Source organism: Eucyclogobius newberryi, unplaced genomic scaffold (genome assembly GCF_026437365.1).
Source record: "Eucyclogobius newberryi isolate DKJ021-1_F unplaced genomic scaffold, fEucNew1.0.hap1 SCAF_17, whole genome shotgun sequence".
Lineage (NCBI taxonomy): Eukaryota > Metazoa > Chordata > Actinopteri > Gobiiformes > Gobiidae > Eucyclogobius > Eucyclogobius newberryi.
In genome coordinates, this window is record NW_027315801.1 from 5,695,048 (window position 1) to 5,722,919 (window position 27,872).

The 27,872-nt window shown below is 41.0% G+C and overlaps 2 protein-coding genes and 1 long non-coding RNA gene across 3 annotated transcripts in view; 1 reads left to right on the top strand and 2 right to left on the bottom strand.

Annotated features, from left to right (window-relative positions):
- cd40 (CD40 molecule, TNF receptor superfamily member 5) overlaps positions 1 to 9,284 on the bottom strand; it is a 12,545-nt gene extending 3,261 nt beyond the window's left edge. Inside the window, exons 1-4 of the mRNA XM_072448499.1 lie at positions 9,222 to 9,284; positions 6,006 to 6,087; positions 3,690 to 3,812; positions 2,750 to 2,896 (exon numbers count right to left, since the gene is read on the bottom strand). Coding sequence (XP_072304600.1) covers positions 2,750 to 2,896; positions 3,690 to 3,812; positions 6,006 to 6,087; positions 9,222 to 9,254 — 385 coding nt within the window. The 5' untranslated portion in view covers positions 9,255 to 9,284. The remainder of the gene's footprint in view (positions 1 to 2,749; positions 2,897 to 3,689; positions 3,813 to 6,005; positions 6,088 to 9,221) is intronic.
- LOC140362691 (uncharacterized) overlaps positions 1 to 27,872 on the bottom strand; it is a 573,302-nt gene that overhangs the window by 7,497 nt on the left and 537,933 nt on the right. The window lies entirely within an intron of this gene.
- Positions 16,309 to 27,872, top strand: part of LOC140362685 (uncharacterized) — a 69,276-nt gene continuing 57,712 nt past the window's right edge. Inside the window, exons 1-7 of the mRNA XM_072448837.1 lie at positions 16,309 to 16,434; positions 18,037 to 18,111; positions 21,989 to 22,162; positions 22,650 to 22,810; positions 23,686 to 23,868; positions 24,860 to 25,568; positions 26,736 to 26,904. Coding sequence (XP_072304938.1) covers positions 16,321 to 16,434; positions 18,037 to 18,111; positions 21,989 to 22,162; positions 22,650 to 22,810; positions 23,686 to 23,868; positions 24,860 to 25,568; positions 26,736 to 26,904 — 1,585 coding nt within the window. The 5' untranslated portion in view covers positions 16,309 to 16,320. The remainder of the gene's footprint in view (positions 16,435 to 18,036; positions 18,112 to 21,988; positions 22,163 to 22,649; positions 22,811 to 23,685; positions 23,869 to 24,859; positions 25,569 to 26,735; positions 26,905 to 27,872) is intronic.

Consider the following 27,872-nt stretch of genomic DNA (forward strand, 5'->3'; position numbering starts at 1 on the left):
TCCTTTTATTACGCCTACTGCTGAATCTGTGACGCTGTCACATCTTCTCCCCTTTGTTTTACCATCAAAAAGCAATTTTATTTTGAATTCTTGGCAAAATGTGCGGCTTTGCCGCACAGACACCGTGACTCTTAGAATAAAAATGTGGATAACTTTTGATGGTCCACCCCTGAAGATAAACACCAAATTTCAGGTTAATATGTCTAACGCCCTAAGAGGAGTTCGTGAAAGTCTAAAGTGTAAACATGTTCTGGCGATTTCCCCATTGGAATAACATGGAAGGTTTCGATCATCGTTACGGCAAAGCCATAACAATTATGACATGGGTCTCATTGACTTTTTTGATGGGGATGCCAAAATTGAGTGGTGTGTCAAATTTCATATAATTTTGCAAAACTAAATATTTAACCTCCATATAAAATCTGTAGGGGGCGCTGTGGCTCCAAATTAATTTATTTCACTTCAAGTAGGTTTAGGGCAAAGAGTTTAACAACTGATTCTAAGTTGACGCAATTTGGACTTTATCTGCGCAAACGGCAGAAATGTTAAATTTGGAAGATTTCTGAAATTCTTGCTACAGTTTGCGGCTTCGCCGCACAGAGACCGTGACAGGTATCAATGTAATTTGGATTTCTTTTGATGTCCCACTCCTCAGTAGCATTTTCACCAAATTTCAGCTTTTTAGGGCCACCGCCCTGGGAGGAGTTCGTAAAAGTACGACGTTTGGAAAAACTCCGAAGTCATGTTTAGCCATTTTTGAAGCAATATGGCCGACATTTGGTTGGGCGGTGATAATATTTTTTACTTCTCTTGTCACCATCTACCTCTGCGCCAAATTTCATGATTCTACGATCAGATTTTTTTTGGGTCATTTCCCATCTCTCAATGCATTTTTGGTACATTTGGGGGCGCTGACGCGCCAATTTTTTAAATTTTAGAAAAAGGAAATAGCCAGAATGTAGAGAGGCACGATTTTTCGAGGTGTGCTAATTTTTGTGACTTTTCGTCAATGTTCACTGGGTGAAAAATAGAGGGGTTGGTCCCGAGAAGAAGAAGAAGAAGAAGAAGAAGAAGAAGAAGAAGAAGAAGAAGAAGAAGAAGAAGAAGAAGAAGAAGAAGAAGAAGAAGAAGAAGAAGAAGAAGAAGAAGAAGAAGAAGAAGAAGAAGAAGAAGAAGAAGAAGAAGAAGAAGAAGAAGAAGAAGAAGAAGAAGAAGAAGAAGAAGAAGAAGAAGAAGAAGAAGAAGAAGAAGAAGAAGAAGAAGAAGAAGAAGAAGAAGAAGAAGAAGAAGAAGAAGAAGAAGAAGAAGAAGAAGAAGAAGAAGAAGAAGAAGAAGAAGAAGAAGAAGAAGAAGAAGAAGAAGAAGAAGAAGAAGAAGAAGAAGAAGAAGAAGAAGAAGAAGAAGAAGAAGAAGAAGAAGAAGAAGAAGAAGAAGAAGAAGAAGAAGAAGAAGAAGAAGAAGAAGAAGAAGAAGAAGAAGAAGAAGAAGAAGAAGAAGAAGAAGAAGAAGAAGAAGAAGAAGAAGAAGAAGAAGAAGAAGAAGAAGAAGAAGAAGAAGAAGAAGAAGAAGAAGAAGAAGAAGAAGAAGAAGAAGAAGAAGAAGAAGAAGAAGAAGAAGAAGAAGAAGAAGAAGAAGAAGAAGAAGAAGAAGAAGAAGAAGAAGAAGAAGAAGAAGAAGAAGAAGAAGAAGAAAAGAAAGAAGAAAGAAAGAAAGAAAGAAAGAAAGAAAGAAAGAAAGAAAGAAAGAAAGAAAGAAAGAAAGAAAGAAAGAAAGAAAGAAAAATATTCCGATGCGAAAACAATGTTTCCCATTTTTCAAATATCATGAACTATACATTTTCGGAAAGCGCTCGCGCTTTCCTACCTCATGGTGTGGGTCCCTGGTCACTGACGGGTACTTTCGTTAATTTTGAGTGGGCTCCGCCCACTTTGTGTTTTTGGCCCTCTATACAGTAATAATGTTAAATTTTTGCATTACATGCTTATATGCACGGAACATGCAAGATATGGGGAACGTATTTGTGAGCTACTTAGCGCAAATGAGTGCTTTATATGGTCGTCATCCCAATTTAAAGTGCTCGTTTAGTGCGTACTTTTGCACGGGCTTCGCCCGTTTACAACGGTAAAGTTCCATTTTCTTACTACTAATTAGTATGCACGGGGCGTGCGTGAGTGAAGGAGTGCGTTAGTGAGTGTTTGGAAGTGGGCGAGCGCTTCGCGCTCGATTTCGTGCGCACTACGTGCGCACTTTCGCAGCCGTGCTTCGCACGGCCTTACGAGACTAATAGGCCTCTCGCCAGCTTGTGGCGCTCGGGCCTAATAATGATAATAATAAATAATGATAATTATAATAACAATTATAATAATATTATTAATAATAATAATAATAATAATGGGATGATTTCGTGCTTTACATCAGAATGTGCTAAAATAAAAAAATATGTGAACTACAAACACAGACATTTTCTTTAATATCATATGAATATCATAATTTAGCACAATTTTTCATATTTTTATAATTTAGTGGACAAACTAGTTACAGATATTAAAATGCACAGTGCGTTGTGTTTTAAATCTTATGTTGATATAAAACCTAAAGAACATGTTTTTTTTTAGGTAATTAGTAATAAAGTGTTTTGTGGAGGATGGAAAGTGTAAACGATGATGAGGAAAACGTAAACAAGGTTAAAGGTTAAAGGTTCAGAAAAGTGCTCTCCTTTCAGAGTAAAGACATGTTCATGGTGTTGTACCTATGGTCTTTGCCCCGGAGCCCCGCCCACACTCGGTGTGCGCCGCACAGATCCTGCAGGTGGCGCCAGAGCAGTGGAAACCACCTTTGCACAGACACGTGCCACGCTGCGTTTTACTGCTGAACCAACCAAGCTCAAAATTCAGATCTGAAAAGACAAAAACAGAAACGATCACGTCGCTTTCTGTGTCTGGGGATCTGTACGTGTCTGTAGTACTTACTGGGGATCTGTAGATGTCTGTAGTACTTACTGGGGATCTGTACATGTCTGTAGTACTAACTGGGGATCTGTACATGTCTGTAGTACTTACTGGGGATCTGTACGTGTCTGTAGTACTTACTGGGGATCTGTACATGTCTGTAGTACTAACTGGGGATCTGTACATGTCTGTAGTACTTACTGGGGATCTGTACGTGTCTGTAGTACTAACTGGGGATCTGTACATGTCTGTAGTACTTACTGGGGATCTGTACGTGTCTGTAGTACTAACTGGGGATCTGTACATGTCTGTAGTACTTACTGGGGATCTGTACGTGTCTGTAGTACTTACTGGGGATCTGTACGTGTCTGTAGTACTAACTGGGGATCTGTACATGTCTGTAGTACTTACTGGGGATCTGTACGTGTCTGTAGTACTAACTGGGGATCTGTACATGTCTGTAGTACTTACTGGGGATCTGTACGTGTCTGTAGTACTTACTGGGGATCTGTACGTGTCTGTAGTACTAACTGGGGATCTGTACATGTCTGTAGTACTTACTGGGGATCTGTACGTGTCTGTAGTACTAACTGGGGATCTGTACATGTCTGTAGTACTTACTGGGGATCTGTGCGTGTCTGTAGTACTTACTGGGGATCTGTACATCTCTGTAGTACTTACTGGGGATCTGTGCGTGTCTGTAGTACTTACTGGGGATCTGTACATGTCTGTAGTACTTACTGGTGTCACAGTACGGCTGCTGGTTACACACTGGCTCCTTGTTGTACTCGTCCATGTATTCGTTCTCTTCACAGTCTTTACACTCGGGGTTCCTGCAGTTTCCTGATGATGTCATGCTCGTACCTGCAAAACAGTTACACGGGAAGTGAAGTAGATAAGTACTGTACAAAGGATTATACATGAAATACTATCGTCTTTGACTGTTATCACGTATTGTCTTGCAGTATCAACTCACAAAAGTATATCTCAGTCTGTTCTTTCAAATGTGAATGTGTGTTTTGAAATGACATCTGATTTAAAAATGAATAAAATGAATAAAAATACAGAAAAATATAGCCGCAAGCGGCAATGATCGGCCCTCGCCACGCCGCAAGAGGAGGGGGCGCTAACGCGCCCCAATTGTCCTTTTATTACGCCTACTGCTGAATCTGTGACGCTGTCACATCTTCTCCCCTTTGATTTACCATCAAAAAGCAATTTTATTTTGAATTCTTGGCAAAATGTGCGGCTTTGCCGCACAGACACCGTGACTCTTAGAATAAAAATGTGGATAACTTTTGATGGTCCACCCCTGAAGATGAGTCTCACCAAATTTCAGGTTAATATGTCTAACGCCCTAAGAGGAGTTCGTGAAAGTCTAAAGTGTAAACATGTTCTGGCGATTTCCCCATTGGAATAACATGGAAGGTTTCGGGCATCGTTACGGCAAAGCCATAACAATTATGACATGGGTCTCATTGACTTTTTTGATGGGGATGCCAAAATTGAGTTGTGTGTCAAATTTCATATAATTTCGCAAAACTAAATATTTAACCTCCATATAAAATCTGTAAGGGGCGCTGTGGCGCCAAATTAATTTATTTCACTTCAAGTAGGTTTAGGGCAAAGAGTTTAACAACTGATTCTAATTTGACGCAATTTGGACTTTATCTGCGCAAACGGCAGAAATGTTAAATTTGGGAGATTTCTGAAATTCTTGCTACAGTTTGCGGCTTCGCCGCACAGAGACCGTGACAGGTATCAATGTAATTTGGATAACTTTTGATGTCCCACTCCTCAGTAGCATTTTCACCAAATTTCAGCTTTTTAGGGCCAACGCCCTGGGAGGAGTTCGTAAAAGTACGACGTTTGGAAAAACTCCGAAGTCATGTTTAGCCATTTTTGAAGCAATATGGCCGACGGCGTTGCCGTAGTAAAATTTTTTACTTCTCTTGTCACCATCTACCTCTGCGCCAAATTTCATGATTCTACGATCAGATTTTTTTTGGGTCATTTCCCATCTCTCAATGCATTTTTGGTACATTTGGGGGCGCTGACGCGCCAATTTTTTAAATTTTAGAAAAAGGAAATAGCCAGAATGTAGAGAGGCACGATTTTTAGAGGTGTGCTAATTTTTGTGACTTTTCGTCAATGTTCACTGGGTGAAAAATAGGGGGGTTGGTCCCGAGAAGAAGAAGAAAGAAAGAAAGAATAATATTCCGATGCGAAAACAATGTTTCCCAGTTATCAAATATCATAAACTATACATTTTCGGAAAGCGCTCGCGCTTTCCTACCTCATGGTGTGGGTCCCTGGTCACTGACGGGTACTTTCGATAATTTTGAGTGGGCTCCGCCCACTTTGTGTTTTTGGCCCTCTATACAGTAATAATGTTCAATTTTTGCATTACATGCTTATATGCACGGAACATGCAAGAGATGGGGAACGTATTTGTGAGCTACTTAGCGCAAATGAGTGCTTTATATGGGGACGCACTTTCGCAGCCGTGCTTCGCACGACCTTACGAGATTAATAGGCCTCTCGCCAGCTTGTGGCGCTCGGGCCTAATAATAATATTTTTAGCAAAAACAATATAGCCGTTTCCACTATAACAAGAAATTATGCATCGTTTGAAAGCTCTAAGCCTATTTCTGTCATAGCAGGAGTAAGTATGCATGATCCATGCCTTCGGCATGGGCTAGTTCACTGTACTTGCCAGGGGCGACGGGGTACCAAACATGCGGGCGCAGACAGTTGCAACGCTGCCTTCAGCAGCGTTGCAATAGGCCCTCCGCCCTGCTGGGGCTCGGGCCTAATTATATCCATTTCGAATCGTGCAGTCCTATGCAGTCTCACCGTCAAATAAGAATAAATAAACGAGATTTCGTTGAGGGGTGGAGTTTCCAATGCAGAAATAAACAGTCTGACGAATTAATGTGTGATATTGTGTTTCGTTTGACACATTTTGAGCCGTTCCCGGACAAGCACCGTCATATTTGATGTATTCACTGGTGGTATGTAATCTTTACATTTAAAGGGCACAAAGATAGATAGTACCTGGTTTGCACATTTCGCAGCATTCTCCGTGCAGCAGGTACTGTTTCTCTGGGTCACAAAGAGGATCTGCAGCGACCAGCGCCTGTAACGAGGAACCGGTTCACTTTGAGTTAGTCACACGTCGTTTTTGAAGTTTCCACAATGACAAAATATCCTGTCTTATTATTAGACTTCTACATGTTCTGAAATGTACCACGCTTCAGTTTTCTTCCAAATGATCCGCACGTGTTCAAATCAGACAGAATCCAACTATTAAAACACAAATCGCAAAATCTAATGAAAAAAATTTAAATAAAATACAAATAATACTTTTGCCAAATTTGTTGAAACCTGTGACGACGTCCATTTCATTGTTATTAGGCCCGAGCACCACAAGCTGGCGAGAAGCCTATTAGTCCCGTAAGGGACTAATAGGCTGCGAAAGTGTAAAGCGAAAAAGTACGAAATCGAGCGCGAAGCGCTCACTAACGCACTCCTCCACTCATACTAATTAGTTGTAGGAAAATGGAACATTGACGTTGTAATCGGGCGAAGCCCGTACAAAAGTGCGCACTAAACGAGCACTTTACATTGGATGCCCCTATAAAGCACTCATTTGCTCTAAGTAGCTCACGAATACGTTCCCCATCTCTTGCATGTTCCGTGCATATAATGCAAAAATTGAACATTATTACTGTATAGAGGGCCAAAAACACAAAGTGGGCGGAGCCCACTCAAAATTAACGAAAGTACCCGTCAGTGACCAGGGACCCACACCATGAGGTAGGAAAGCGCGAGCGCTTTCCGAAAATGTATAGTTTACGATATTTGAAAATATCGTAAACTATACTATACTATTCTTCTTCTTCTTCTTCTTCTTCTTCTTCTTCTTCTTCTTCTTCTTCTTCTTCTTCTTCTTCTTCTTCTTCTTCTTCTTCTTCTTCTTCTTCTTCTTCTTCTTCTTCTTCTTCTTCTTCTTCTTCTTCTTCTTCTTCTTCTTCTTCTTCTTCTTCTTCTTCTTCTTCTTCTTCTTCTTCTTCTTCTTCTTCTTCTTCTTCTTCTTCTTCTTCTTCTTCTTCTTCTTCTTCTTCTTCTTCTTCTTCTTCTTCTTCTTCTTCTTCTTCTTCTTCTTCTTCTTCTTCTTCTTCTTCTTCTTCTTCTTCTTCTTCTTCTTCTTCTTCTTCTTCTTCTTCTTCTTCTTCTTCTTCTTCTTCTTACCAACCCCCCTATTTTCACCCAGTGAACATTGACGAAAAGTCACAAAAATTTGCACACCTCTAAAAATCGTGCCTCTCTACATTCTGGCTATCTCCCTTTTCTAAAATAAAAAAAAAATTGGCGCATCAGCGCCCCCAAATGTACCAAAAATGCAATGAGAGATAGGAAATGAAAGAAATTTGGTGCAGAGGTAGATGGTGACAAGAGAAGTAAAATGTATTATTACGGCAACGCCGTCCACCCAACCATTCAGAAATGGCTAAGCATGATTCGGGAGTGTTTACAAACGTCGTACTTTTACGAACTCCTCCCAGGGCGTTGGCCCTAAAAAACTGAAATTTGGTGAAAATGGTGCAGATAAAGTCCAAATTGCGTCAAATTAGTTGTTAAACTCTTTGCCCTAAACCTACTTGAAGTGAAATAAATAAATTTGGCGCCACAGCGCCCCCTACATATTTTATATGGAGGTTAAATGTTTAGTTTTGCAAAATTATATGAAATTTGACACACAACTCAATTTTGGCCCCATCAAGAAAGTCAACAAGACCAATGTCATAATTGTTACGGTTTTGCCAACAATGACCGAAACCTCCCATGTTATTCCAATGGGGAAATTACCAGAACATGCTTATACTTTATAATTTCACAAACTCCTCCTAGGGCGTTAGACATATTAATCTGAAATTTGGTGAGACTCATCTTCAGGGGTAAAAGTGATACACATTTTTTTTCAAAGAGTCACGGTGTCTGTGCGGCAAAGCCGCACATTTTGCCAAGAATTCAAAATAAAATTGCTTTTTGATGGTAAAACAAAGGGGAGAAGATGTGACAGCGTCACAGATTCAGCAGTAGATGTAATAAAAGGACAATTGGGGCGCGTTAGCGCCCCCTCCTCTTGCGGCGGTGTGGTGAGGGCCGATCATTGCTGCTTGCGGCTATATTTGTTGTTATTATTATATATAACAGGTTTGTCGGTGTAATCCCTCATTCGTCCAGGCGTGTTCCATAGTAGAAAAAGCTTCAGTTGTAGTCATCTGGACTCAGTTTGAAAAAATTGACGTTTCGACTCTCATCCAAGAGTCATTGTCAATAAATCGATCTAAATTCTTTTATTGACAATGACTCTTGGATGAGAGTCGAAACGTCTATTTTTTCAAACTGAGTCCAGATGACTACAACTGAAGCTTTTTCTACTATATAACAGGTTTGTTTTTTAAAGTTTTTATAACTTGAATCTGTTCTTTGTTGTTTACTTCTGTAACTTCTTTGTGTTGCAACACTGGAAATTCCCAACTGTGGGACAAAAAAAGGCTTATCTTATCTTATTCAATAAATTGCTCATTTTATTACTGCAGCCAGTACCTTTTCCTTTTTTTAAATTACAATTACGTTGAAATGACCGTGTTTTTTCTTTAGTATTGCCTGTTGCTATTAAATGAATTGGTGTAAAAAATGTCAATTCAAACGTGAGATAGAAAGCAGAACGGCACAAAAACACTCTGGCACCGGCTCTGGCAGCTCCACGGGGCGTGACGGAAAGTACCCGGGATTTACGCGCGGGATTCACGCACCGTTTGAGCCCCAGAAGAAGAACAGAACGTGAAAAGTTCCACTCTTCGTTACGTTCAAATGTCTCGTCTTGTCTTTGCGCCTCTTGCATTTGTAAAAGACTTGTTTTTCCACTGCCTTGCGTTTCCATGGGGATCGACGGAAAACGAAAATGAAACTACAGTGAGAAAGCGCAGTCATTGTAGCAAACCCGCGACTGTAGGACTCTTCTGGCACCACCACCACAACAACAACAACAACAACAACAACAAACAAACCAAACGACACGTGAAACAAAATGACTAATAAAGCAGATTATGCGCCAAAACTGAACGAAAACGGAAAGATTTGAAGCAGCTTTTTCCTCAACACAAAACATAATAAACTGTCTGACAGTAAAGTAACTGTCTGATTAAACATGCAAATGATGATATAATAATAAAATACTATGATGATAATGAGAGCACTCACCGCCAGAGTCCACAGTGACAGAGCCAGGCGCATGTCGTGAGGCGCGTGAGGCGCGTGCGGAGCGTGCCGTGCGTGAAGTGCGTCTCTCAGGCTGAGGATCACTTTTTATATACGCCTCCAGACTGTGGGCGGAGCTGCGGCTCCAGACTGTGGGCGGAGCTGCGGCTTCCCCGCGTGACTTTTATTAACGTGACCGTTTCCTGTAAACGGCGCGGGGGCGGGGGACCCTGTCGGCCAAAGGTGGTACTACATGTACACAAACATGACAATTTAATTTAAGGAATTATATAAGGGCAAATAAATCAAATCTCTATGGTAAATGATTATTATTATTTATGATTTTTTTATTGATCATTATTTATTTGTATTATTTATTTCTATGTAAGCGCAAATAAATTAAACATTCATGATAAATTTGTATTATTTTTATTATTATTAATAATACTTATTTATATTGATGATTGTTAATTTGCATTATTTATTTATTTATTATTATTGGCTCAAGCCATCCGATGGAATGGAATGCGACGAGTTGCCTGGTTTCTTCTTCTTATTATTAGTTGGTCATTTTGCCACAACTCGGAAGATTGATGAATGTCACACATGGGGTCATAGGTCACACATGGGGTCATAGGTTACACATGGGGTCATAGGTCACACATGGGGTCATAGGTCACACGTGGGGTCATAGGTTACACATGGGGTCATAGGTCACACATGGGTCATAGGTCACACGTGGGGTCATAGGTTACACATGGGGTCATAGGTCACACATGGGTCATAGGTCACACGTGGGGTCATAGGTTACACATGGGGTCATAGGTCACACATGGGGTCATAAGATAAGATAAGATATTCCTTTATCGTCCCACATGGGAAAATTTCATTGGTGCAACGCAGATAGATACAGAGGTAGATACAGAAGAACAGATCACTTATAGGAAGTTTGAAAAACACTTTCAGTAGAAGATCTCTTATAAACAAAAAACTCCCATAGACAAAACCCAACAAGGGATGGAGGGGAAAAAATAATAAAGATAAAAAGAAATAACTAAATAACGAAATAAATACATAAATACCATTGCATGTGTTCACGACAGTAATTGCACATGAATATGTTTCACGACGGCACATGGATTGCACATGAATTTCACAGTAATTGCACATTAATAGTCATAGGTCACACATGGGGTCATAGGTCACACATGGGGTCATAGGTCACACATGGGGACATAGGTCACACATGGGGTCATAGGTCACACATGGGTTCATAGGTCACACATGGGGACATAGGTCAGACATGGGGTCATAGGTCACACATGGGGTCATAGGTCACACATGGGGACATAGGTTACACATGGGGTCATAGGTCACACATGGGGACATAGGTCACACATGGGGTCATAGGTCACACATGGGGACATAGGTCACACATGGGGTCATAGGTCACACATGGGGACATAGGTCACACATGGGGTCATAGGTCACACATGGGGACATAGGTCACACATGGGGTCATATGTCACACATGGGGTCATAGGTCACACATGGGGACATAGGTCACACATGGGGACATAGGTCAAACATGGGGTCATAGGTCACACATGGGGACATAGGTCACACATGGGCACATAGGTCAAACAGGTCACACATGGGGACATAGGTCACACATGGGGTCATATGTCACACATGGGGTCATAGGTCACACATGGGGACATAGGTCACACATGGGGTCATATGTCACACATGGGGTCATAGGTCACACATGGGGACATAGGTCACACATGGGGTCATAGGTCACACATAGGGTCATAGGTCACACATAGGGTCATAGGTCACACATGGGGACATAGACACGATCCGCTCGGCCTGAACTCCAATAAAATGGAGGTTGTAGAACGTCCGTCTCAACAGTGGCGACTAGTTCAAAAAAGAAAAAACATGAAACTCTTAATCTTTGGTCTAGGCACATGAGACTTGGGACAGTGATAGAGCTACCTCTGACCTCTGAGCTTTGATGAGTAAAACACACCTGGCAGCATCGCTCTGATAAACAGGAAGTCAGCCATGTTGAATCAAAGTGACTCCGCCACGTTTGACCTTTTTTTTTTCAAAATCATACTTTTTTCGTTTTTCGCCCGATCGAGCTCAAAACAACACCTTTTGCATCTAAAGACATTGAAATTTAATAAATATTTTTAAAAAAATGATATTCCTTACGGTCTCTGCGTAACACGCCCTCAAATAAGGCTTAATTTCCTGTTTTTTCAAGGACAAGTCGCACCTATTGGAATTGATCTACGGAGCTCATTTTTCACTCACTAATGCGTTTTTATGTCTGATTGAAAATAATTAATACCATGTAACAAATTGACTCTATAGCGCCCCCTACCCATTGTGTGAAAAACTCAACATTGTCTGATTTGTTTGAAACTTATGGATAATATTCTCCTCGAGATGCCATGAAAAAAGTGCACTACAAATATTGTATATTTTCAGAATTGGCCAGCAGAGGCGCAGTAAATGCCTTCACTTCCTCTTTTATTTTGATGGGACATTTCCTCTCGTGCCGTGGTCTTAGCATTAGCGTTAGCATCAACATTAGCGGCGGGTCTCTGTTGCAAGGTGACGAAGGTACAGGGAGGAGGGGGTCTAAAGAATAAATTCTAAAGGATAAATTCTAAAAAATAAAGTCATAGAGAATGCAGTGCCATCAAAACACGCGTGGGAAGGTGATTGTGCGGCTTTAATATTTATTAATATTGTATTTTTGAATATTATTATTACAGTTATTCCTTTCTTTTTCTCCTGCTGTTTGTCTCTTTAACATATGTTTTTTTTCATGATTTACTTTAAATTTGTATCATTATTAGGCCCAAGCGCCACAAGCTGGCGAAAGGCCTATTAATCTTGTAAGGCCGTGCGAAACACGGCTGCGAAAGTGCGCACGTAGTGCGCACGAAATCGAGCGCGAAGCACTCGCCCACTTCCAAACACCTTCACTCACGCACGCCCCGTGCATACTAATTAGTTGTAGGAAAATGCAACATTACCGTTGTAAACGGGCGAAGCCCGTGCAAAAGTGCGCACTAAACGAGCACTTTAAATTGGGATGACGACCATAAAGCACTCATTTGCCCTAAGTAGCCCACGAATACGTTCCCCATCTCTTGCATGTTCCGTGCATATAAGCATGTAATGCAAAAATTGAACATTATTACTGTATAGAGGGCCAAAAACACAAAGTGGGCGGAGCCCACTCAAAATTAACGAAAGTACCCGTCAGTGACCAGGGACCCACACCATGAGGTAGGAAAGCGCGAGCGCTTTCCGAAAATGTATAGTTTACGATATTTGAAAATATCGTAAACTATACTATTCTTCTTCTTCTTCTTCTTCTTCTTCTTCTTCTTCTTCTTCTTCTTCTTCTTCTTCTTCTTCTTCTTCTTCTTCTTCTTCTTCTTCTTCTTCTTCTTCTTCTTCTTCTTCTTCTTCTTCTTCTTCTTCTTCTTCTTCTTCTTCTTCTTCTTCTTCTCTGGACCAACCCCCCTATTTTTCACCCAGTGAACATTGACGAAAAGTCACAAAAATTTGCATACCTCTAAAAATCGTGCCTCTCTACATTCTGGCTATCTCCCTTTTCTAAAATAAAAAAAATTGGCGCGTCAGCGCCCCCAAATGTACCAAAAATGCATTGAGAGATGGGAAATGACCCAAAAAAAATCTGATCGTAGAATCATGAAATTTGGCGCAGAGGTAGATGGTGACAAGAGAAGTAAAAAATATTGTCACGGCAACGCCGTCCGCCCAACCAAATGTCGGCCATATTGCTTCAAACATGACTCGGGAGTTTTTCCAAAAGTCGTACGTTTACGAACTCCTTCCAGGGCGTTGGCTCTAAAAAGTTGAAATTTGGTGAAAATGGTGCTGAGGAGTGGGACATCAAAAGTTATCCAAATTACATTGATACCTGTCACGGTCTCTGTGCGGCGAAGCCGCAAACTGTAGCTAGAATTTCAGAAATCTCCCAAATTTAACATTTCTGTCGTTTGCGCAGATAAAGTCCGAATTGCGTCAAATTAGAATCAGTTGTTAAACTCTTTGCCCTAAACCTACTTGAAGTGAAATAAATTAATTTGGCGCCACAGCGCCCCATACAGATTTTATATGGAGGTTAAATGTTTAGTTTGAAATTTGACACACAACTCAATTTTGGCACCCCCATCAAAAAAGTCAATGAGACTCATGTCATAATTGTTACGTCGTTGCCGTAGCGATGACCAAAACCTCCCATGTTATTCCAATGGGGAAATCGCCAGAACATGTTTACACTTTATACTTTCACAAACTCCTCCCCCTCAGGGCGTTAGTCCTATTAACCTGAAATCTGGTGAGACTCATCTTCAGGGGTGGACCATCAAAAGGTATCCACATTTTTATTCAAGAGTCACGGTGTCTGTGCGGCAAAGCCGCTTTAATTATTATTATTATTTAAGATTATTCTTTATTGATTATTCTTTTCTTTTTATTATTTTTAGTTTTATTGTTATAATGTATTATTATTATTTTAAATTATTATTACAGTTATTTATTTCTTTTTCTCCTATTGTTTGTTTAACTTATGGTTTTTATTCATGATTTACTGTGAGTTCTGTTGCACATGATTTCTTAACATCTGTAAAGTTCCGGTGTTTTCTCATGACATTTATCATATATTCAGATTTTATTATGTCATTCCAAAAGAAACGTGTTAAAACATCTTCACACTTATTATCTGAGGTTTAACTAGCAGACAAATGTGTGCAAAACGAACCACAAAAGTGCAGCTATTTCTATGCATTTCCCCATCTCTAATAGGTCAACGTAAACCTGCACATTCACCCTGCTCCTATTGGTGGGTTCCAGGTGACGTCATTGGGTCAAGGTTCCTGCCGAAGAATGCGCTCAGACGCGCCCCCTGGTGGACAAGCGCGGACACTGAGGCTTGTAGAGACTTGAAGAGCAACTTTCATTGTTATGGAGAGAGAGAGAGGGAGAGAGAGAGAGAAGGAGGGAGGGGAGAGAGAAGGAGAGAGGGGGAGGAGTAGAGGTGGAGAGAGAGAGGGAGAGAGAGGGAGAGAGAGGGAAGGAGGGGGAGAGAGAGAGGGAGGGGTAGAGAGAGAGGGAGAGAGGGAGAGAGAGAGGGAGAGAGGGGGAGGGAGGGGGAGAGATAGAGGGAGAGAGAGAGGGGGAGAGAGAGAGGGAGAGAGGGAGAGAGAGGGAGGGAGGGGGAGAGAGAGAGGGAGAGAGAGAGGGGGAGAGAGAGAGGGAGAGAGGGAGAGAGAGGGAGGGAGGGGGAGAGAGAGAGGGAGAGAGAGGGAGGGAGGGGGAGAGAGAGAGAGGGAGAGAGAGAGAGGGAGAGAGGGAGGGAGAGAGAGAGACGGGGAGAAAGAGAGAGGGAGGGGCGAGAGAAGGAGAGAGAGGGAGGGAGGGGGAGGAAGAGAGGGAGAGGTGTAGAGAGAGAGGGAGGGGAGAGAGGGGGAGGTGTAGAGAGAGAGGGAGGGGAGAGAGGGGGAGGTGTAGAGAGAGAGGGAGGGGAGAGAGGGGGAGGTGTAGAGAGAGAGGGGGGAGAGAGGGGGAGGTGTAGAGAGAGAGGGAGGGGAGAGAGGGGGAGGTGTAGAGAGAGAGGGGGGAGAGAGGGGGAGGTGTAGAGAGAGAGGGAGGGGAGAGAGGGGGAGGTGTAGAGAGAGAGGGGGGAGAGAGGGGGAGGTGTAGAGAGAGAGGGAGGGGAGAGAGGGGGAGGTGTAGAGAGAGAGGGGGAGGTGTAGAGAGAGAGGGAGGGGAGAGTGGGTGTGGCTCCACCAGCTTCACCTTCAGACTTTTACACTGTAAAAAGAGTCAGACTCAGAGCGAGAGATTTGCAGGAAATGCAGAGATTTGAAGACGACGTGAAGATTCCTGGATTTAACTGACACTTTAACTGACACGACTGAACTAATGAATGAAAGAATCAAAGTTTAGTCACGAAAGAGAAGCAGCATCTGACCCGAAATGGAGTGGGAAGTGAAGAACCTTCCTCAGGTAAGTTTGTGTACTTTTCAATAGTTGTATGGAGTAAAAGTACTTCACAAACAGAGGCGATACTTTTGTTTTTACTTCTTCGGTTGTAGAAAACTTCCCTCTCGGTGAAACATGACTGTTTTGTGCTGGTTTTATTTCCTCTTTTCAAACAACACGAAAGAGTTATTAATATTACAGCGCATTGGGGACATTATACTGTAAACAATGTGATGCAATTTGTTTACCACATAAAAGCTGTGTTTGTTTACTTATTTATTCTGAGTTTACACTGAATATATTTGTTTGTCAGTGAATTTTGTGTGATTTTTTTGTATGATTTGTGTGATTATGTTTGAATTACAGGTGAACAGTAAATGTGTATGTTATTAGCTTATCTTGTTGTTGGCTTCATTTAAAGGGGCGCTGTGCAAGTTTGTGGTGTTATTACCTGAAATGTTCCACAATATTACAATATTACTACAATAGAAGTGGAGGGTAAAAAAGGTGTATTTCTATAAATCAAATAATAATAATAAATAATAAAATTAATGAAGTAAATAAAATGAAATAAATAAATAAAATAAAAAAATAAATAAAATAAATAAAATAAATACAATAAATACAATAAATAAAATAAATAAAATAAATAAAATAAATAAAATAAATAAAATAAATAAAATAAAATAAATAAAATAAATAAAATAAATAAAATAAATAAAATAAATAAAATAAATAAAATAAATAAAATAAATAAAATCTTCTGGACGTGTTTTGTATGATATTTTAATTCACGGTCACATTTCTGATGATTAGTTATGATCGTCACAACTCTTTGTGATCAAGATAATACAAAACAGAGATTTTATGTCAACTTAAACCTAGATATTCCACGTTTTCAGTTACAGCCGTTTTTATTTTTCAAGTTTTATGTCATTTTGTGGAATGTTTGCAACAAAACAACGACACGGACTCACACGACGCGCCTCTAAATAAAACTGTCTCGGCTCTAAAAGTGGAATCTTCATGGTTTCCCGTGTTTCGTCCGCAGCTTAGCAACGAGATGCAGCTGACGCTCATGATGAAGGTGAAGAGCGGCGAGCTGTCCATCGACGACGCCCTGAACCAGGCCAGGAGTGACCGCCTGACGCTGCACAAGCAGAAGACCACCGACGAGGTAACCGCGCCAACGCATGCCGCTAAAATGAATAAAATCTGATAAAATAAATACAAAAAATAAAATAAATAAGATAAAATAAACATAATACGAAATGAATTCATGAATTCATGAATTCATGAATAAAATGAATAAAATGAATAAAATGAATAAAATGAATAAAATTAATAAAATTAATAAAATTAATAAAATAAGATGAATAAGATAAAATAAATATGATAGTCAATAAAATAAATTAATGAATAAAATCTGATAAAAATAAATACAATACAAATAAATTAATAAGATAAAATAAACATAATACAGTGAATAAAATGAATAAAATGAATAAAATGAATAAAATGAATAAAATGAAATGAATAAGATAAAATAAATATAATACAGTCAATAAAATAAATGAATGAATAAAATGAATAAAATCTGATAAGATAAAATAAACAAAATACAGTCAATAAAATGAATAAAATGAATAAAATGAATAAAATGAATAAAATGAATAAAATGAACAAACAGTGAACATTTTGAACTCGTCCAGGAGATTTCCCTTCTGAACTATGCATCATGTTTGCAGCAGTCTGCAGCATGTCAACGTGCTTTTTACACAGGAGTAAACCTCATGCAGAAAGTACTCACGTCACTGTATAATAATACTTCAGGGACTTCACACGCCCATATACTCGCTGCTCCAGTTCCCACCAACAAAAGTGACAGGCAGTAAAAATTACCTTTTGCCCTGAGTTTGAGCCGTACTCCGGCAGGAACCTGTTTGTCATGACTCACTGTCGGCTCCTCGGACCCGGGGCCTTTGTCCTCATCGTGTGGAGCAGCCGCTTTTCTTGTTCCTCGGTCTCTGTCTGATAATGACCAATAGGAATGTGACCTTAAAGTCAAACCCGTAAAGTCAAACGATCATCTCCACAAATAATCTCCAACGGCAACGCTTTGTGCTTCCTTGTTCCTCCAGCGCAGCAGTTAGTCAGGTTTAAAGGTGACACATGAGAATCAGCTTTTGTTTTGAAAATAAATGAATAAAATAAATAAAATAAATAAAATAAATAAAATAAATAAAATAAATAAAATAAATAAAATAAATAAAATAAATAAATAAAATAAATAAAATAAATAAAATAAATAAAATAAATAAAATAAATAAAATAAAACAAAACATAACAAAAAACAAAGCATGCTGTTATTTACTGTACTTGTTTTAAGACATTTCTACCAAATAAGTAACATTATTAAGCTTCAAGACGAAAAATATCCCTTTCTGAACTGGCAGATTATTTCACTTATTTCAAGGACATTTTTGCCTAAAATAAGTGTATTTGTCTAGTTTTAAGCGAGTGTAATTGTGTGTGTTTGTGTCTAATATCCTGTAATATCCTCTAATATCCTGTAATATCCTGTAATAGCCTCTAATATCCTGTAATATCCTGTAATATCCTCTAATATCCTGTAATATCCTCTAATATCTTGTAATATTCTCTAATATCCTGTAATGCCTGTAATATCTCTAATATCCTGTAATATCCTGTAATATCTTGTAATATTCTCTAATATCCTGTAATGCCTGTAATATCTCTAATAGCTGACGTTTTACAGGAGCCAAAGCAGACGCTGTACAACTTCAGCGTTCACAAACATGGACGCTACAGGTGGCAGAAACGTGTCATTCAGGTACGTTCACTTTTTATTCAAACCGTCTGTGCACAGTTTTCACGTCTGAACTTGAGTCTTTTCTGCATCGTTCTGATCGTTTTAGAGCTTAAATCGTCACGCCACAATTCAATCCAAATGTTTTTTTTTAATAAAATGCAATATTACTGGATTTAAAATGTCACAATTGATGACCAAACACTTCATTCACTTGATTAACATTGTTTATTTATGACTGCATATTTTACTTCTGCATGTAACACCTTTGAACATTGGTTTACTTTAAATATTTGTACTATATTGTATCTAATTTAATTTAATTTAAGTGCTTTATTATATTATGTTTGTCAGCTCGAGCTAAACATTTAGTTCAAAGTAGCATTAGGTCCTAGTTTGACCCCAGGTTTAGTCCTGGTGTAGACTTGGTTTAGTCGTGTTCTAGTCTTGGTTTAGTCGTGTTCTAGTCTTGGTTTAGTCGTGTTCTAGTCTTGGTTTAGTCGTGTTCTAGTCTTGGTTTAGTCCTGATATTGACTTGGTTTAGTCGTGTTCTTGTCTTGGTTTAGTCGTGTTCTTGTCTTGGTTCTGTTGTGTTCTTGTCTTGGTTTTGTCGTGTTCTAGTCTTGGTTTAGTCGTGTTCTTGTCTTGGTTTAGTCCCGATATTGACTTGGTTTGGTCGTGTTCTAGTCTTGGTTTAGTCGTGTTCTAGTCTTGGTTTAGTCGTGTTCTTGTCTTGGTTTGGTCGTGTTCTTGTCTTGGTTTAGTCGTGTTCTAGTCTTGGTTTAGTCCTGATATAGACTTGGTTTAGTCGTGTTCTAGTCTTGGTTTAGTCGTGTTCTAGTCTTGGTTTAGTCGTGTTCTTGTCTTGGTTTGGTCGTGTTCTTGTCTTGGTTTAGTCGTGTTCTAGTCTTGGTTTAGTCCTGATACAGACTTGGTTTAGTTGTGTTCTAGTCTTGGTTTAGTCGTGTTCTAGTCTTGGTTTAGTCCTGATATTGACTTGGTTTAGTCGTGTTCTTGTCTTGGTTTAGTCGTGTTCTAGTCTTGGTTTAGTCCTGATATAGACTTGGTTTAGTCGTGTTCTTGTCTTGGTTCTGTCGTGTTCTTGTCTTGGTTTAGTCGTGTTCTTGTCTTGGTTTAGTCGTGTTCTTGTCTTGGTTCTGTTGTGTTCTTGTCTTGGTTTTGTCGTGTTCTTGTCTTGGTTTAGTCGTGTTCTAGTCTTGGTTTAGTCCTGATATAGACTTGGTTTAGTCGTGTTCTTGTCTTGGTTTAGTCGTGTTCTTGTCTTGGTTTAGTCGTGTTCTTGTCTTGGTTTGGTCGTGTTCTTGTCTTGGTTTGGTCGTGTTCTTGTCTTGGTTTAGTCGTGTTCTTGTCTTGGTTTGGTCGTGTTCTTGTCTTGGTTTGGTCGTGTTCTTGTCTTGGTTTAGTCCTGATATTGACTTGGTTTAGTCCTGATATTGACTTGGTTTAGTCGTGTTCTTGTCTTGGTTTAGTCGTGTTCTAGTCTTGGTTGAGTCCTGATATAGACTTGGTTTAGTCGTGTTCTAGTCTTGGTTTAGTCCTGATATAGACTTGGTTTGGTCGTGTTCTAGTCTTGGTTTAGTCGTGTTCTAGTCTTGGTTTAGTCCTGATATAGACTTGGTTTAGTCGTGTTCTTGTCTTGGTTTAGTCGTGTTCTTGTCTTGGTTCTGTCGTGTTCTTGTCTTGGTTTAGTCGTGTTCTTGTCTTGGTTTAGTCGTGTTCTTGTCTTGGTTTAGTCGTGTTCTTGTCTTGGTTCTGTTGTGTTCTTGTCTTGGTTTTGTCGTGTTCTTGTCTTGGTTTAGTCGTGTTCTAGTCTTGGTTTAGTCGTGTTCTAGTCTTGGTTTAGTCGTGTTCTTGTCTTGGTTTAGTCGTGTTCTAGTCTTGGTTGAGTCCTGATATAGACTTGGTTTAGTCGTGTTCTAGTCTTGGTTTAGTCCTGATATAGACTTGGTTTTGTCGTGTTCTTGTCTTGGTTTAGTCGTGTTCTAGTCTTGGTTTAGTCCTGATATAGACTTGGTTTAGTCGTGTTCTTGTCTTGGTTTAGTCGTGTTCTTGTCTTGGTTTAGTCCAGTTGTAAACTTGATTTGGTCGTGTTCTAGTCTTGGTTTAGTCCTGATATAGACTTGGTTCTGTTGTGTTGTTGTCTTGGTTTAGTCGTGTTCTTGTCTTGGTTTAGTCGTGTTCTTGTCTTGGTTTGGTCGTGTTCTTGTCTTGGTTTGGTCGTGTTCTTGTCTTGGTTTAGTCCTGATATTGACTTGGTTTAGTCCTGATATTGACTTGGTTTAGTCGTGTTCTTGTCTTGGTTTAGTCGTGTTCTAGTCTTGGTTGAGTCCTGATATAGACTTGGTTTAGTCGTGTTCTAGTCTTGGTTTAGTCCTGATATAGACTTGGTTTAGTCGTGTTCTTGTCTTGGTTTAGTCGTGTTCTTGTCTTGGTTCTGTCGTGTTCTTGTCTTGGTTTAGTCGTGTTCTTGTCTTGGTTTAGTCGTGTTCTTGTCTTGGTTCTGTTGTGTTCTTGTCTTGGTTTAGTCGTGTTCTAGTCTTGGTTTAGTCCTGATATAGACTTGGTTTAGTCGTGTTCTTGTCTTGGTTTAGTCGTGTTCTAGTCTTGGTTTAGTCGTGTTCTTGTCTTGGTTTGGTCGTGTTCTTGTCTTGGTTTGGTCGTGTTCTTGTCTTGGTTTAGTCCCGATATTGACTTGGTTTAGTCCTGATATTGACTTGGTTTAGTCGTGTTCTTGTCTTGGTTTAGTCGTGTTCTAGTCTTGGTTGAGTCCTGATATAGACTTGGTTTAGTCGTGTTCTAGTCTTGGTTTAGTCCTGATATAGACTTGGTTTTGTCGTGTTCTTGTCTTGGTTTAGTCGTGTTCTAGTCTTGGTTTAGTCCTGATATAGACTTGGTTTAGTCGTGTTCTTGTCTTGGTTTAGTCGTGTTCTTGTCTTGGTTTGGTCGTGTTCTTGTCTTGGTTTAGTCGTGTTCTAGTCTTGGTTTAGTCCTGATATAGACTTGGTTTAGTCGTGTTCTAGTCTTGGTTTAGTCGTGTTCTAGTCTTGGTTTAGTCGTGTTCTTGTCTTGGTTTGGTCGTGTTCTTGTCTTGGTTTAGTCGTGTTCTAGTCTTGGTTTAGTCCTGATACAGACTTGGTTTAGTTGTGTTCTAGTCTTGGTTTAGTCGTGTTCTAGTCTTGGTTTAGTCCTGATATTGACTTGGTTTAGTCGTGTTCTTGTCTTGGTTTAGTCGTGTTCTAGTCTTGGTTTAGTCCTGATATAGACTTGGTTTAGTCGTGTTCTTGTCTTGGTTCTGTCGTGTTCTTGTCTTGGTTTAGTCGTGTTCTTGTCTTGGTTTAGTCGTGTTCTTGTCTTGGTTCTGTTGTGTTCTTGTCTTGGTTTTGTCGTGTTCTTGTCTTGGTTTAGTCGTGTTCTAGTCTTGGTTTAGTCCTGATATAGACTTGGTTTAGTCGTGTTCTTGTCTTGGTTCTGTTGTGTTCTTGTCTTGGTTTAGTCCTGATATAGACTTGGTTCTGTTGTGTTCTTGTCTTGGTTTAGTCCTGATATAGACTTGGTTCTGTTGTGTTGTTGTCTTGGTTTAGTCGTGTTCTTGTCTTGGTTTAGTCCTGATATAGACTTGGTTCTGTTGTGTTCTTGTCTTGGTTTAGTCGTGTTCTAGTCTTGGTTTAGTCCTGATATAGACTTGGTTTAGTCCAGTTGTAAACTTGATTTGGTCGTGTTCTAGTCTTGGTTTAGTCCTGATTTCACGTAGGTTTAGTTCCGGTTTTAGTCAGATTTCAGCCACACTTTTGCATGAAGTCTTAACACGTAAACATAATCCAAAAAGCCTGAATGTAAACAAAAAGCTGTAGCTCTTCTTCTCTGCTTTTCCTCGGCGCAGTTGGACTTCAACTCCCAGTTCCTGTGCAGCATCGAGAAAGGCATCGTGAAGCGGCAGCTGCCCTTCTCCATCGTGAAGAGCTGCGATGACGGCGCCGGCTCCAGGTTTTCCATCTCCTTTAGTGGTCACCACGACTACGAGCTCGAGGTCAACTCCATGGAGGACAAGTACAAGGTCTGAACACGAGGCTCAAGGTTTAAAAACTCATTTGAATCCGATCTCCTCCACTCTGGTCCTCTTCCTCTCTCCTGCTCCAGAATTAGCTGATTTTGGAAGAACAATATCTATGTAACTTCCATCTGCTGTCGTCATGGAGATGTCATTGCTATCAGAAATACATTTATTCATCCCCAGGGAGAATATTTAAATTATAAAGCCGACCAGCAGAAGAAATAGTAGGAATAAAATACAATAAATCTGTCTTTTTTGGCAAAACCCACAGTTTAAACAGACAAAATGTTCCTTTGTTTTACATTAAACTTATCTCCATGGAGACCTGCCACCAGGCCAAATGGCAGGTCTGTGGAGAGGCGAGTAAGCAATAAAATCATCGCCATGGAAACAAGCAGGTGGTGGATTCCATTGCCGTAAAAAGTGACACAGTGACACCTTTGGTATAATTCTCCTCCTCTTTTTGCGTTTGCTTCTTGTTTCCTTCCAGATGATGGAGTTGGTGAATACAATCATCTACGGCAACATCTACACGGCTCACGAAGAGGGCGGCGCCGAGTCCGAGTCCCAGCCGCCCACAGCGCCGCCGAGTGTCCGGGAGGGAGTACTGCTGCTGCACCGGGGCGGCCTGGCCTCCTTCAGATGGGTCAGGTGGGAACACACGGGCGCAAACGCAAGTATGTGTGTGCAAAGGGTTTTACGTCAACGACATACAACAACAAATGCAGTTACCATGGAGATTTGTTTATTTAGATGTTTCTACAGTTCATTCAAACGTGTGCATGGCCTAACCCACCACAGGACTAAACCAGGACTAAACCAGGACTAAACCAGGTCCAAACCAGGTCTAAACCAGGTCTAAACCAGGACTAAACCAGGTCTAAACCAGGTCTAAACCAGGACTAAACCAGGTCTAAACCATGTCTAAACCAGGTCTAAACCAGCACTAAACCAGGACTAAACCAGGTCTAAACCAGGTCTAAACCAGAACTGAACCAGGACAAACCCAGGACTAAACCAGGACTAAACCAGGTCTAAACCAGGACTAAACCAGGTCTAAACCAGGACTAAACCAGGTCTAAACCAGGTCTAAACCAGGACTAAACCAGGACTAAACCAGGTCTAAACCAGGACTAAACCAGTGCTTAACCAGGTCTGAACCAGGACTAAACCAGGACTAAACCAGGACTAAACCAGGTCTAAACCAGCACAAAACCAGGACTAAACCAGGACAAAACCAGGACTAAACCAGGACTAAACCAGGACTAAACCAGGACTAAACCAGGTCTAAACCAGCACAAAACCAGGACTAAACCAGGACAAAACCAGGACTAAACCAGGACTAAACCAGGACTAAACCAGGTCTGAACCAGCACTAAACCAGGACTAAACCAGGACTAAACCAGGACTAAACCAGGTCTAAACCAGGACTAAACCAGGTCTAAACCAGGTCTAAAACCAGGTCCAAAACGTGCACCGGAAGCGGGCGTTTCCTCTGTACAAACTCGAGCTCCTGCGTCTTCCAGGTACGAGGTGCAGCTCCATCCGGGTCAGCTGGTCTTGGTTCCCGTCAAACGCAGGACCACGGCGGACGGAGAGACGATGCCCGCTGTGCCCACGGTCATCCACCTGTCGGACGGAAACACCACAGTCCAGAAAACGCAGAGCCCGGAGACGTTCAGCCTGACCACCAACAAAAACCAGTACAAGTGAGTCAGACGCATCGCACCGACTCTGTTTACACGGAACGTTTCAGAAATAAGAACTGTTTCCATAGTGCGGAACATTACAATGAACAAACAACAAATCACACACAAAAACAGCAACTTATCACCACTAGTTCCTTATTTAAGAACAATAAAAGTAGTAAAACCAACAGTCAAAAAAATCAATATCACAGAGATCTACATATTGTCCTTGAAAAAGAGGTCTCAATCTCAAATTTTTTTCCCCCAGGGTAAAATAAAGGTTAAAAAAATTAAATTATAAAACACTGAAAGATAATTTTAATCAGCAGACAATTTCCACAAAATAAGCAAAAAAAACTAAACAATAGTGACATTTATCTAATTTATTTGATGAATTAAACAATTTAAATTAAACAAATAGTATGAAGTAAATCAGAGGCATCAGTGATTGGCCAATAAAATCTAAAATGACCGTGTGTCACAACTATTTATGAATTGTTGTAAATCTTAATAAGCCCATTTCCCCCTCACTTCTGCTGCTGAAGCTCGGTCTTTTAGTGACCTCTACAGGCCGCTAGGCAGTACTGCGCGGGAATTATGATTCTTCTTCTCCCACAGCGGCGCAGTGTTCAGGGGCCCGTTCCTGCTAGAGAGCGGAGCCTATTTAATACATTTAGCACATTGACAAGTTGTTGGACTTTTGCCAAGAAATAATCAATTATTGAGACATAATAAATAAAAAAAACGTAGTCAGAACGTCACAGTACTTTTTTATTTGTGGCGGGAAAATAAAACATAAAGCTGTATTTTTCACACTAGTCAAGAGTCAGAATACAGAACTCTACAGAATTGGACAATGTAATAAATGTTTTAATGCAGGTTTTAATCATCCTGCAACTTAATACATTCCCTCCCACCGCTGCTTATATAATATCGTGAGATTGTTAATTAATGAATGACGTACAACCCTCGTTTGAGTAACACCATAACCGGAAGTCTCGTCCGCCTGCAGTTTCAGAGTCCCGCCACCGGAGGCGTCGAACATCTCCACCTCGGTCAAGAGCGAGCGCGACACGTGGGTCCAGGCCATCAACAAGCTGTGCGTCGACTGGAAGCGGAAGTCCACCCAAGATCCTTACGTCGGCGAGCACAAAACGCCACTGCGGCACACCAGCATCGCAGAGGAGGAGGACGACGGCGGCGACGAGACGGAGCGAGAGCCGCCCGACAACGCCGCAAATGACGCGACCGCCGCCAACGCCAACTCGGTGCCAGTTTACGCCGAAATAAACAAACCGGCGCCGAAACCTCGCGCCGGTGCGGTTAAGCCCAAACAGTCGCCGCCGCCGCCGTACCACGCCGTCTTCCCTCCCGCCGGCACGGAACCGAAACCCGCCCAGTCTCCGAACTATTTCCTCCCGCAGTCTCCGTTCAGTCCGCACTCGAGCGTTATTCTGGCGCCGGGATCTCCCGTGAGTCCCGAGTCGCCGTCTCGCAACAGCGTTTTGCCGAATGCCCCGCAGGCTCTAGTTCCAGTCTTACCCCCGGCTCCGCCTTCTCCTCCGCCTTCTCCTCCGCCTCCTTCTCCGCCTCCCTTCGTCCCTCCTCCTCCCTTCGTCCCTCCTCCTCCTCTTCCTCCTCCTCTGCCTCTGAAAGTGAAGACGCTGGTCAGACAGAATCAGACCAAGGCGTTCCATTGGGACGTGGTCGGGCCTGAGAAGGTAAAGTATCTTGATTAATTGATTAATTGATAATATAATGAGCAAATGGCTGTCTTGGCGTTCAGATTGTTGTCTGTAGAGCTCGGGATCGATTACGGCGATTAGAAGTGGGATCGTGATCGCATCCTTGTCGTGATCTGATATAAGGCCGTAGAGTTTGGGGAGAATGTCTAATTGTGACGTATTAGAGGTGCGACTTTTAAGTTTTGATGTTAGGACAATTTAGACACGTCCAGGAAGAATTGGCAAAAATAAACTGACAAACTAATGACAGAATCACAACAGAACGTGTTTGTGCGGGTCTTAAATGTTAAAAATGATCTTGTTTGTCGAGGAAACTTGACATTATGGTCGTATCATACATAGGGATTCCCTGTTTTTCTTTTTCTATGACACCAACTTGTTTTTCCATCCATCCATCCATCCATCCATTTTCTACCGCTTGTTCCCTTTCGGGGTCGCGGGTGACTGGAGCCTATCCCAGTGACTTTGGGCCTTAGGCGGGGTACACCCTGGACAGTGGCCAACTCGTCGCAGGGCCAACACAGAGACATAGACATTACAGACAGTTCACTCTCACATTCATTCACTAGGGCCAATTTTTTAGAGTTACCAATTTTGCCTAACACATGCATGTCTTTGGACGGTGGGAGGAGCCCACTGAGGTGGGAGGGAAGAAAAAAAATGCAGCTGAAAAACAAAGACCCACCCAGTCCTGAGATTGTCAACCTCTGTAAGACTCTGGTTAAATCTAGCCATCACTCATTCAATCACAGTGATGTATGAACGTTCAGAAGCAGCACAACGACGTTATTTACCTCATAAATTGTCAAAACAAATCGCGAATCCGGATCACCCACCCCTGGATCGAATGCCAAAAGCTTTTATTTTATTGGCAACATGTGCTGAATGTCCAAAAAGATGCATTTTCTTCAGTGGAGAGTCAAATATTGGCATTTAGACAAAGTTTGAACAAAAGACCACACCTTTATTCAGATTTTGAACCATGTTGTGTGTCGCACAAAAACGCAGTAAAAAGTTAGTTTGCTCTTGAATTCAACCCACTGTAAACCTACAGCGTCATGGGCTTCTGCCAGGGACGCCAATATGAGTGAAAAATCACACACAATGTTGGTTCTCCTCATTCGGCTGTTGTTTCTCGCACAGGTCTCAAAGTCGTTCTGGGCCCAAAGCGACTTCAAGAAGATCGAACTCGACACGCCGCGTCTGTTCGAGCAGTTCGCCGTGAAGCAAACCGGAGCCGCGCACGGGATCCTGGAGTCCGTTAACACTCAGCAGAACATCATGCTGAACCAGAAGGTCGCACACAACTTCAGTAAGTCTGTTATTGAAGTGACGTGTGTCTTTTCTGAGCAACTTAATAAGAAACGGTTTGAAAACCTATTATCCTCTATTTGCATCAGTACAAAATACCGAGTTAAGTTACATTTATTTTGGATTAAATGTATAGTTTTTCCATTAAATAAGACAACATCGATCTAAAAACCCTGGATCCATTGACTACCTGTTCAAAATGGCCGAACTGATATACCACGCCTCTATACTGGCATTTCACCGTAACAGAGCAGCAGATTTTAATTTATGTATTTTTATTCTTAAAAAATGTCTCTGTGAAGTTTTCGACCCGTACATGTGTGACCGGGTCTGAAGTTCTTGACCAATGCCGTGTACATACAGAGAAGTGGGAGGAGATAAGAAATAGGGGACAACAGACATTTACTGAGCACTAAATTCTCAAACGCAGGATGACACGGGATTACTCAGGAAACAGTCGAAACACAACATAAGATAACAAGAGAGACGGTTTATGACATAAAGCTCATAAAAGTGGATTGTATACAATATTTCCCCTTTGAGAAGGTAAATGAAACTAAAAACACTGTACGCACTTTGCCCCAGGGCGGCTGTGGCTACAAACGTGTGTGTGACTATGTTTACTGTGGTGGCTTTGAGGATGATACAAACGTAAAGCTTTATAATCTTTAAAATATTCATTTCTTTAACACTTAAAGTTTTCATTCATTAATTTGTTCCTTTCATGAAAAATATGTCAATTATATTTGCTGTTGAAACAATAATTAGCAAACCAATGATAAGGGTTAGAGTTACTACCAGCCATTTAAATGTGTTTTGTTAAATAGAATCTGTTTAAGATTAACACTTTAATTGAATGTTTTGAGGGGGAAACGGTTTCAGTCGAGCTGTAGTTGCGTCTTTGCACCAGCAGAGGGCAGCGTGGACCTAACTCTGCAGCTCGCCTCACATCTTCACTCTGAGCTGGGT